The 12,272-nt window shown below is 35.4% G+C and overlaps 1 protein-coding gene and 1 long non-coding RNA gene across 5 annotated transcripts in view; one reads left to right on the top strand and one right to left on the bottom strand.

Moving 5' to 3' along the window:
- Nucleotides 1-12,272, bottom strand: part of LOC113108221 (interleukin-1 receptor type 1-like) — a 72,000-nt gene that overhangs the window by 22,413 nt on the left and 37,315 nt on the right. Inside the window, exons 1-2 of one of the 4 annotated variants that reach the window (XM_026271116.1) lie at nt 2,745-3,110; nt 157-246 (exon numbers count right to left, since the gene is read on the bottom strand). The exons of 1 other annotated variant lie outside the window; for it this stretch is intronic. In XM_026271116.1, coding sequence (XP_026126901.1) covers nt 157-244 — 88 coding nt within the window. In that variant the 5' untranslated portion in view covers nt 245-246; nt 2,745-3,110. Of the gene's footprint in view, nt 1-156; nt 247-2,604; nt 2,642-2,744; nt 3,111-12,272 lie in introns of those variants that run through there. 2 more of the 4 variants (XM_026271117.1, XM_026271115.1) reach the window with 2 other exon arrangements.
- On the top strand, nt 5,873-6,730 carry LOC113108223 (uncharacterized). The gene is made up of 3 exons (XR_003292757.1): nt 5,873-6,254; nt 6,547-6,577; nt 6,675-6,730. It is a non-coding gene; the product is annotated as an uncharacterized LOC113108223 (long non-coding RNA).

Genomic DNA, 12,272 nt, shown 5'->3' with positions numbered 1-12,272 from the left:
AGAGAAAATAAAATTACAATAAAAAAAATAACATACATTTGTTTGTGTGATATGCTAAGTTCTATATCATAGGCAAAGCTGTGTTACAAAAACAGAAACTCATGAAATTGAGACAGGGCCCAATGGTAAGTCCGGCCATGAATACAACTTCCTTACCTGAACCTAAAGATTGTTTTGTTGGTATTACAGCACATTTAACTGGCCAAAGTAGAGTGACCAGAAAAATGAGGGACGACCGGCCCATATCTGTAGACAAAGAAATTACAAATATGTTAAATATTTTGTTAAATATGTGTGTGGTGGTGTCTTTTCAAACATTTCCATGACATCTCAAGGCCTGCAAACACAACTATTTGCAGATTTGCCATGACTTTGACCCTATAAATAATATTCAGGCACAATATACAGTACTTAGTCATGTTTGATGAACTTTGAACCTCATGTCTCATGTCATGATATTTATTTACATGATTATGATTAACTTAATTACACACATGTGAAAAATTAAATACACACTTAAATTGCAAATAATTTTTAAAAGAAAAAAACTTGAACAAGTTGCTAGTAAATTCCACAAAGAAATGGCATAAATCACATAATAGGAGAAAAACTGATATATTATCTTGCAAACATGTACTCCAATAAACTCTTTAATTTAAAACATCCAAAAATAATAATATTATTATTCTTTTAACAGTGTATGTATTGCTTTCATGGTCATAATATATAGAAAAGGACATCTAGTTGGAAACTACATAAACAAAAATAAATAAATAAATACACAACAAAATAAGACTCAGATTCAGAGATGCATTAGTGCAATATAATTTGATGACCAGCTCTTAAATAACTAAGCTTAAGCAATCTGCAAATAATTGTATTTCTACTCTCACTTCCCTCTTCTCTAAGAAACGCAGATACAGTACATGGGAAACGCTGACTAGAGCTGAAGCTCAATAGTGCTGATCCCACAAGAGACCTCTAAAAGAGTCATTTTTACAAAAGAAAAAAACTCAAATGAAAACTAAAAGAGTTTCATTCTTTGAAAGAGCAGACTACACGGCTGCATTTAAGAGGAACTTAAAGTGCTTGCTCAGCATTAAAAATGGGAATTTGAGGAACGAAATAAACATGTGCACAGGAGAAAAAGGGAACGCTTTGTAATTAAACAGGATCTAAGAGTACATGGCCTACATTAACCCTGGAATTTAACTAACCAGCCAAACTTTGATCTGCGTGTAAGTCCGAGTTGATTCCACTTGTATATACAGCAGCCACATTTAAAGATTATTTACTTTATAACAAATCATTATTTAATTTTATTTAACACGCATCTTTTGACTTATCAAGACATTAACAGATGGATTAGTGGATTATTATAAATGTTTAGACTCTCATACAGGCGGCACCCATTCATTGCCATTCATATATTAAATTTCCCCAAATCTGTTTCCATTAAGAAAGAAAAAAAGCATCTACATCTTGGACAGCCTAAAAGTGAGTAAATTCTCAGCAACTTTTAAAGGAGCAACTCTGCTACTGTTAAAGGAGTGATGCATAATTTTGGGTTGATTCACATGAACATTTGCAATCCTGTTTGACAGTTTCTGCTAAGAACTGGAAAAACATACAAGAAGAAAATGGATCAGAATGAATAATGAACCCAATTTTCAAAGTACAGCAAAGCACTGGTTTTAAGAAATGACAAACCCCAACAGCACTTATAACAGACGTGGGAAAATAGCCTACTTTAACATGAAAATGTCCATCTAAGAGAACAGACAGAAAGAGTGTTGAGTTCCCACAACCACAGATCATTAAACTGCAAGTTTAATAATAGCAACAAGTCTGTCATTTGAGTCACTTGCCTAAAGCCTCTGATTCAGTCCAAACATGTCACAGGAGTAAAATTTTAAATGTTAAATCAAAGCCAGTAGAACAGAACAGAACAAAATAAATAAATAAATAGATAACTGGATGGATATAAAATCCATCCATCTTTAAATTTAAATTGAAATAAAAAAAATATTGTGTATGAGGTGCATTGCTGACGACTTCAGCTTTAATAATGACCCTTAATAATAATACGTAACTCTAGTTATGAGTCAACACTATAACTAGATTGCAATCAAATAAAACAATATTAAAGCCAAAAATAAACCACTGCATATTGTCTGCCCCATTGTCTATACTTGAGTGAATTTATGTTTCTCATGATATTAAAGACTTCAAGGCTTCTGCTTAAATGGTTAAAATGCTTCGTAAATTAATGCAATTGTGTAAAATTGTCCGTTTGAATTTTTTCATGCAACTAAAATTTACATTAAATAAAAAAAGTAGTTAATTCGTGTTTTAAAGCATGCCATGATGGTAAAGTTGGCTGATAAATGTGCAGAAAAAAAACAGACAAATAAACTTAATTTTATTTGCTTATTCTATCCATAACTTTGCTGTCATTCTAAAAAAAAATGTGGAAAGAAGTCATAATAAGGCATGACCAAGTCTGTCCAAATTGTGACTGCCATAAGTCAAAGTTTTCAATCTGTTGAACAAACATGAACATGCATTCATCAAGTTAAATAATATGTAAGGATTTAACCTCACCCCATGTTTACAGAGGAAATCTGGGAAAGCTCAGAAACAAAACCTAGAGAGTTCAAGTCATGGATCTAAATGAATCACACAATATAACAGCACAGATGCTGCCAGTCAGCGCTTTTGCCTTGAAAAACAAACCATCTTACCTACAGTCGTTCCCAAAGCATCATGTTTATCCTCGGTGAAAACTCTCCTGGTGCTTGAGTCAAGTACACATGTTTGTATCTTGTCTCCATTGGACACTGAAGAGCACGCATATACCGGACTGTCGTGCCACTTCTCCGTAGTCAAGGGAATGTTTGAGAAAGCGCGTTTTGCAATACCCTCTCTGAGTTTGGGAAGCTTCCTCTCCAACGCCCCAGAAAGTTGCACAACTAATGAGCTTGCAAGGCAGAGAAAAGCTGTTTGACTTGATGCTGCTTTCACTGAACATTCAGAATCTTCTCACTTATGACTTAAACTGCTTCAGGGACTGAGATGAACTTAAATCTGTTCACACGTGAGTGATCTAATCATGGTCCAGCCGAGCCTCCACAAAGAAATAACATGTGTGAGATAGCGCAATAATCTCTTATATTTGAATGCTTTCCACATATTTACAGTAAATACTATAGTGTTTTTGAACCATACTATAGTATTATACTTACAACACATTGTTAATGAATGCTACATCACACTGTATTGAACTGATAAACTATAAGAAATACTGTAATACAGCTAGCTTAGTTTTTACTACAGTAACCTGTAGTGTGTTGTAGTATAACCCACATGAAAAAAACACACTATAGTAATTTATAGTAAACACTAGTGTTTTTGAACCATACTATAGTAAAGTGCTTGAATTAATTTGTTGTGGTAATTCTATAGTTGCTGTGGTAACACAACAACTATAATAATATAAACAAATGACTTTACCCAAGTTTTCTACAACTATAAGGTATATTATACTACAATACACTACAGTTTACTGTAGTAAAAGCTAAAGTATACTACAGTATTTATTACAGTTTATCCGTTATTTCTACAGTTTGTTGTAGCATTCATTAACAAAGTGTTGTAAATACTATAATATATGCAGTATAATACACTTTACTATAGTATGGTTAAAAATACTGTTATTTAATATAAATTACTATAGCATTTTTTCATGTAGGCTATAGTTGTATTGGGTAAACTAATTTGTTATATTACTATAGTTACTAAAGCAACTATGGAATAACCACAACAAAATAATTTAAGTACTTTATGGTTCAAAAACACTGTAGTATTTACTATAAATTACTATAGTATTTTATTTTCATGTATGCTATAGTTAGAAAATGTAGTACAGTCATTTGTTTATATTATTATAGTTGTTATGTTACCACAGCAACTATAGAATTACCACAACAACTTAATTCAAGCACTTTACTATAGTATGGTTCAAAAACACTATTGTAGATATAGAACCATAGGGTTCTTTACTCAACTCCAAAGAATCTTTATGCTAAAAAGGTTCTATAATGTCAAGAAAGAACCCTTTTGGCACAAAGGTTCTTTATATTATTCATTCATATATTACATTATTCTGCAACATTCTGTATTTGTAATTAAATTATTGTTTGTAATAACTTAATATCACATTTTAATCATGCTGATTTTTAGAGAAAAACTGAAATGGCACTCTTCGTGTGTTATTGATGAACATAAAATGATATAAATATATACATTTTCTAACCCCCATATCTTAAATTTTGTGATCATTTACATGCATTCATGAATGCATTTGAATACACTGTATAATGCAGTGAAAGAACGCACTCAAAATGCACACGCGCCACGTGCACTAGTATGACTTCATGTAACTTTACATTAGCCTAGACGCGTGCACTTTTTACTATTTGTTTAGTTTTTTAATATACTTGATACTGTTAAAAGGCACATCATTAAAATAAAAAAATACGATTTCACATAGCACACATAAACACGCGTGGAAAACGTAATTAGAACTAGCTACTTAATTAGTTAAAAATGCCTATCCATATACAGCTATGATTCGCGAACCCCAAACTGACTCAAATGATTCGCGAACCTGCTCCGAACTTACAAACTGACTCAAATGATTTGCGAACCCCAAACTGACTCAAAAGATTCGCGAACCAGCTCCGAACTCCCGAGATGACTCAAATGATTCAAGCTCCGAACTCCCAAACGGACTCAAATGATTCGCGAACCCGCTATGAACTCCCGAACTGACTCAAATGATTCGCGAACCCGCTACGAACTCCCGAACTGATTCAAATGATTCGCGATCCCGCTTCGAACTCCCGAACTGACTCAAATGATTCGCGAACTCGCTATGAACTCCCGAACTGACTCAAATCATTCGCGAACCCGCTACAAACTCCCGAGCTGACTGAAATGATCGCGATCCCCAAACGGACTCAAATGATTCGCGAACCTGCTCCAAACTTCCAAACTGACTCAAATGATTCGCGAACCGAACTCCCAAACTGACACAAATGATTCGTGAACCCGCTCCGAACTCCCGAACTGATTCAAATGATTCGCGATCCCCAAACTGACTCAAATGATTCGCGATCCCCAAACTGACTCAAATGATTCGCGATCCCGCTCGAGCTCCCGAACTGATTTAAATGATTACAGTATTAGTTACTGTCAAATGGAACTGTGTTACAGTAACGTGTTACTGCCCAACACTGTTAACATACATGGAAAAATGATCCACAGTTTCAAAATGTGTGTATTCTACATGAGTGTGTGTAATGTGCATTATAGAAAAAAAATGTGTGTGTACATGTATATATTATACTTAAGGACCTCATTAATTAAACACAATTTGGAACTAATGTCCACATTTTTTTTTGTGTTGTGTCATTAGTTGTGTCTTAATTTGATTAATAATTATTACACAAATAGTATTTTAAAATTACATTTCATTTTTTTTATTTTACTCTTTAATTTACTATTAATTTATTTTTCATTTTTGTCTATTCTATATTATTCCACCCTTGATATTACATATTCTTCTTGCTACTATTAACCTATTGTTGTTCAGTTATTTATTATGGTGTTATTCATATTATACATATAATTTTATGCTATTATAAATCTATTATATCACATACCGGTATGTTATTGTGCCTTTGTACTAGCTTTTCATATTATTCACTTTACTTTAAGTTGTACTACATAAACTTTTTAATATAAAATATCACTTTTACTATATTTCTACTGCGCACTGTATCAGTGCATATTTTCATTTTCACTGGATAAATAGCCTCATCAGTTACATGTGTTATTATTTGTTGTGGAGTTCATCTGTAGGCTATAGTGCTATCAAAATGTAAAGCAGACTACAAGTGTGTCACTTTTTGACTTGTATTCCCAGACAGCACATGTACGTCTGGCCGACGTCGGCCCAATATCTAAACGTCGGCCTCTATACCTAAAACATCTATAAAACATCGGCCTGGCGGAGGCCGATATAATTTGGTCAGTGCTCTGTTCTCCAGCTCATCAATCGTCGGCCCTGAGTTGGTTCAGGACCGCGGGCCGATGCCGCGCTTCTCTGTGTGCGCGTGCCCAGTATTCGTCTCTTTTAGCCACCCAGAGAGAGAGAAGAGGATAATCCCAGCGACATCTGTGGCTCTGAGGTAACGTTACGATTTCACTTCAGCTCAATTAGACAAAAAATACTACTTTGTTAATTCTGTGACACTGAAAAAGTACTAGTAATACAGTCTATGGGCAGCTGAAGAGTCTGGCTTATTTTCAAATAATGTTACCGTTAACTTTTTGAGCCAACGGTCACGGTAGCGATTTTTTTTTACATTAATGTTAACGCCTTAATGCGTTTTCAGAAGTTTCTCGGAGGGAAAATGTAAAAGCGGGTTATTAAAGAGAAGTCCTGACTGCTTTTTCACCGTGTTTTTCACTCTTTTACAGGCTTTCAGAAATAATCCGGTGAAATAATATGGTGAGCTATTGTTGCTGTTGCTTCTGAACTACAAAATGATTTTTAAATGTATTATTGAATGAGACTGTACTTTATAAATGTAATGTTTTAACTCTAGATGTTTGTTTGTGTGAATGCTGTGTGTGCGTTGAGTCCTGCGCGAGCGGGGAGCAGAGTTGCCATGGAAACGGGGCGTTAACACAAAAACCTTTACTGGCAAGCAGTAATCTCCGTCTCTCACTGCAGTTTACACTGTTTTGGGTAAGTTTAGTCGCTAAAATCTCACAAATATTACATACAAATGTTCCTGACACGTTTCTTGCTTGTTATAGCGGGGTCAAGTTGGTTTTGTTTTCGATATTCGTGACACATTCAGCGGTAAACGCCAATAACTCCAAAACGAATTGCCTTAAAAAAATCTAAGCAGTGTGACCGCCAAAAGGACAAAGCTGATCATGTTTCACATCCTTCTTTTTCTATAGTTTCCCTCGATATAATAAGCACGGCCCCGTGCAAGCCGTGGCAATGTGCAAAAAGCCGGGAGAGAACGCTCTCAGCAGAGCCTTCAGTTAGGGACCGTGGGGAAATTGCAAACTTTCTTCGTTTTTTGCTATAGCTCAGTAGGTGTTTTAGTAATAGCTTTTTAGATAAAGGGCATATAGACATGAAACCAGTGTCAATCAATAGTGGGGGACAGTTGACATTTTTAACAACCTTTCTTTTTAACACTACTGGTAGAAAAGGGAATTGCATGTCCAAAATTAACCTTCTTTTTGTAATAACTTTCTACAGAAGGAAGATAGAGAGATGAAACCAGTGTCAATCAATAGAGGGAGAGAGTGGACATTTTTCACATCCTTTCATTTTACCCCAAGTGGCTGATAAGGGAATTGCATGTCCAAATTTAACCACCTTTTTGAAATAACTTTCTACAGCAGGGACACAGAGACATGAAACCAGTGTCAATGAATAGAGGGCGACAGTTGTCATTTTTCACAACCTTTCATTTTACCCCTACTGGTAAAAGAAGGAAATTGCATGTCCAAAATGAACCTTCTTTTTGTAATAACTTTCTACAGCAGGGAGACAGAGACATGAAACCAGTGTCAATCAATAGAGGGAGAGAGTGGACATTTTTCACAACCTTTCATTTTACCCCAAGTGGCTGATTAGGGAACTGCATGTCCAAAAGTATCATTCTTTTTGTAATAACTTTCTACAGCAGGGAGACAGAGACATGAAACCACTGTCAATCAATAGAAGGGGACAGTGGGCATTTTTCACAACCTTTCTTTTTACCCCTACTGGTAGAAAAGGGAATTGCATGTCCAAAATTGACATTCTTTTTGTAATAACTTTCTACAGCAGGGAGACATAGACATGAAACCAGTGTCAATCAATAGAGGGAGAGAGTGGACATTTTTCACAACCTTAAATTTTACCCCAAGTGGCTGATTAGGGAACTCCATGTCCAAAATTAACCTTGTATTTGTAATAACTTTCTACAGCAGTGAGACAGAGACATGAAACCAGTGTCAATCAATAGAGGGAGAGAGTGGACATTTTTCACAACCTTTCATTTTACCCCAAGTGGCTGATTAGGGAACTGCATGTCCAAAAGTATCATTCTTTTTGTAATAACTTTCTACAGCAGGGAGACAGAGACATGAAACCACTGTCAATCAATAGAAGGGGACAGTGGGCATTTTTCACAACCTTTCTTTTTACCCCTACAAAAAGACAGAGACATGAAACCAGTGTCAATCGATAGAGGGGGACAGTGGACATTTTTCACATCCTTTCTTTTTACCCCTACTGGTAGAAAAGGGAATTGCATGTCCAAAATTGACATTCTTTTTGTAATAACTATCTACAGCAGGGAGACATAGACATGAAACCAGTGTCAATCAATAGCGGGAGAGAGTGGACATTTTTCACAACCTTTCATTTTACTCCAAGTGGCTGATTAGGGAACTGCATGTCCAAAATTATCATTCTTTTTGTAATAACTTTCTACAGCAGGGAGACAGAGACATAAAACCACTGTCAATCAATAGAGGGGGACAGTGGACATTTTTCACAACCTTTTTTTTTACCCCCTACTGGTAAAATAGGGAATTGCATGTCCAAAATTAACCTTCTTTTTGTAATCACTTTCTACAGCAGGGAGACAGAGACATGAAACCAGTGTCAATCAATAGAGGGAGAGAGTGGACATTTTTCACAACCTTTCATTTTACCCCAAGTGGCTGATTAGGGAACTGCATGTCCAAAAGTATCATTCTTTTTGTAATAACTTTCTACAGCAGGGAGACAGAGACATGAAACCACTGTCAATCAATAGAAGGGGACAGTGGGCATTTTTCACAACCTTTCTTTTTACCCCTACTGGTAGAAAAGGGAATTGCATGTCCAAAATTGACATTCTTTTTGTAATAACTTTCTACAGCAGGGAGACATAGACATGAAACCAGTGTCAATCAATAGAGGGAGAGAGTTGACATTTTTCACAACCTTGAATTTTACCCCAAGTGGCTGATTAGGGAACTGCATGTCCAAAATTAACCTTGTATTTGTAATAACTTTCTACAGCAGTGAGACAGAGACATGAAACCAGTGTCAATCAATAGAGGGGGATAGTGGACATTTTTCACATCCTTTCTTTTTACCCCTACTGGTAGAAAAGAGAATTGCATGTCTAAAATTGACATTCTTTTTGTAATAACTTTCTACAGCAGGGAGACATAGACACGAAACCAGTGTCAATCAATAGAGGGGGAGAGTGGACATTTTTCACAACCTTTCGTTTTACCCCAAGTGGCTTATTAGGGAATTGCATGTCCAAAATTATCCTTATTTTTGTAATAACTTTCTACAGCAGGGAGACAGAGACATGAAACCAGTGTCAATCAATAGCGGGAGAGAGTGGACATTTTTCACAACCTTTTATTTTACTCCAAGTGGCTGATTAGGGAACTGCATGTCCAAAATTATCATTCTTTTTGTAATAACTTTCTACAGCAGGGAGACAGAGACATAAAACCACTGTCAATCAATAGAGGGGGAGAGTGGACATTTTTCACAACCTTTCGTTTTACCCCTACTGGTAGAAAAGGGAATTGCATGTCCAAAATTAACATTCTTTTTGTAATAACTTTCTACAGCAGGGAGACAGAGACACGAAACCAGTGTCAATCAATAGAGGGGGAGAGTGGACATTTTTCACAACCTTTCTTTTTACCCCTACTGGTAAAAAAGGGAATTGCATGTCCAAAATAAACCTCCTTTTTGTAATAACTTTCTAAAGCAGGAAGATAGAGACATGAAACCAGTGTCAATCAATAGAGGGAGAGAGTGGACATTTTTCACAACCTTTCATTTTATCCCAAGTGGCTGATTAGGGAACTACATGCCCAAAATTATCCTTCTTTTTGTAATAACTTTCTACAGCAGGGAGACAGAGACATGAAACCACTGTCAATCAAGAGAGGAGGAGAGTGGACATTTTTCACAACCTTTCGTTTTACCCCTACTGGTAAAAAAGGGAATTGCATGTCCAAAATAAACCTTCTTTTTGTAATAACTTTCTACAGCAGTGAGACAGACACATGAAACCAGTGTCAATCAGTAGAGGTAGAGAGTGGACATTTTTCACAACCTTTCGTTTTACCCCAAGTGGCTTATTAGGGAATTGCATGTCCAAAATTAACATTCTTTTTGTAATAACTTTCTACAGCAGGGACACAGAGACATGAAACCACTGTCAATCAATAGAAGGGGACAGTGGGCATTTTTCACAACCTTTCTTTTTACCCCTACTGGTAGAAAAGGGAATTGCATGTCCAAAATTGACATTCTTTTTGTAATAACTTTCTACAGCAGGGAGACATAGACATGAAACCAGTGTCAATCAATAGAGGGAGAGAGTGGACATTTTTCACAACCTTTCATTTTATTAGAGAATTAGAGAATTGCATGTTCAAAATAAAAATAAAAATAAAAATTATTTGCTTGTGTTCATGTGAAGAAAGAAAGTCATAAACATCTGGGATGACAGAGGTCAGTAAATGGTGATTTTCATTTATGGGTGAACTATCCCTTTGAAGGTCAGGGCGTGATAGAAACGGAGCTGTGGAGAAAAAAAAAGGTTCTGGGTCCAAGTGCAGGGAATAAATTACTTTTTAATAAATGAGAACAAAAAGGCCAACAAGACAAAACAAAACAGAAACAAATCATGGAGACAAGAGCAGACGCAGCCAAGATGCAAAAACACGAGTATCCAGGAACACTTACAAATCACAATTTGCATTACACAATTAATACAGCCTGTGAGTGGATGAAACAGCTGTGCGGAATGAAGGTAATGAGTCCGGGAGCAACTAAACAATAATGAGGTAACAAGGTGGGTGGGATCAGAAAAAGAGAGGAGAGAGCAGATGGCACCAAACAAACACAACACTCACAGAAGACAGTGACAGAAAGACATAAGACTGTGACAGAAGAGCAAGATGTGATGGAGAGGCTAGAAATATATTCGAAACAGAATACAAGAATGTGTTCAATTAATGAGTAGAGTCATAGAATTAATACAAACAATGTTAACGTTTTTAAAGTCCACTTTATTTGTGTTGTCTATTCAGCGTCACTGTCTAAAAGGACAATTGATCTTTTCGATTTTTATTTTGGGCATTTATAGTTTTTTCCTAGCAAATATTGATAAATTGTTATTTGTGACTAATTAGATTCATGAGAAAAAAGTCCCACTAAAATATTAATAGTATTTAAATTTTCATCACAGATTTTATTTGCACTATTTTGTGCATTCAGTTTATCATAGCTAATGGCTCTATCAAAACAACAAATAATGAATAAACTTTTTTTGCGGGGGAAACGCAACTTTTGCTGCCTCAAGTAAAATTACTCAAGTATTTTACACCTCTGTTAATATGTGCTTACTACTAATAAATGGCTAATATTCTATAAATATGCATACTTATAAGCAACTAGTTAATAGACTCTGAAATATAGTGTTACTAATTATTTTAATTAATTACATGTATTTAATTTGCATGAGTGAATAGTTACTTTATTTTATTGTGGTTTGGTTACTACATATTACTAATAAAGTGTTTTACTTGAAACATGGTGATGGTAATTCTTAAGATCTTAAACTTTTAAAGAACCTTATATTTTGTAGTTTCACACTGAAGCTAGGTTGTAGAAAAAGGTGCACATAGGAGAAGATTCAGAAGGTATTTATTCCACATGACATAGGAAAAGGGTATCCACAGATCCGCAGTCATGAGGTCTAAAACATTACCCAACAAAGTCAAACTAAAAGGACAAGAACGTAACGTAGACAGAACAAATGAAATAATTAGCAACACCACAGGTGAACTTATGTAATCAAAATGTAAGACAAAATATAGGTCAAATGACAAAGTATGAAAGACAGACGTCCAAACTAACAAAATTGTGATAAGTAGAGTTAAGAGTTCATTATGCTTTATGCTTATAAAAACATAAAGGATAGACATAAACCATACACTGTTGACACAATGACAGGAGTAATGTGTAAATATACAAAGTATATGCCAGGTGCATGTGGATGGGATAAATGCCACAAATTCCAAGTATATGTTATTATTATACTTCACCATCATGTTGCTTTACTTCACTTCACTACATATAGCACAATCCTTGTCAACAATGTATG

Source organism: Carassius auratus, chromosome 9 (genome assembly GCF_003368295.1).
Source record: "Carassius auratus strain Wakin chromosome 9, ASM336829v1, whole genome shotgun sequence".
Classification (NCBI taxonomy): domain Eukaryota; kingdom Metazoa; phylum Chordata; class Actinopteri; order Cypriniformes; family Cyprinidae; genus Carassius; species Carassius auratus.
This window is presented reverse-complemented; position numbering and strand designations above follow the sequence as displayed.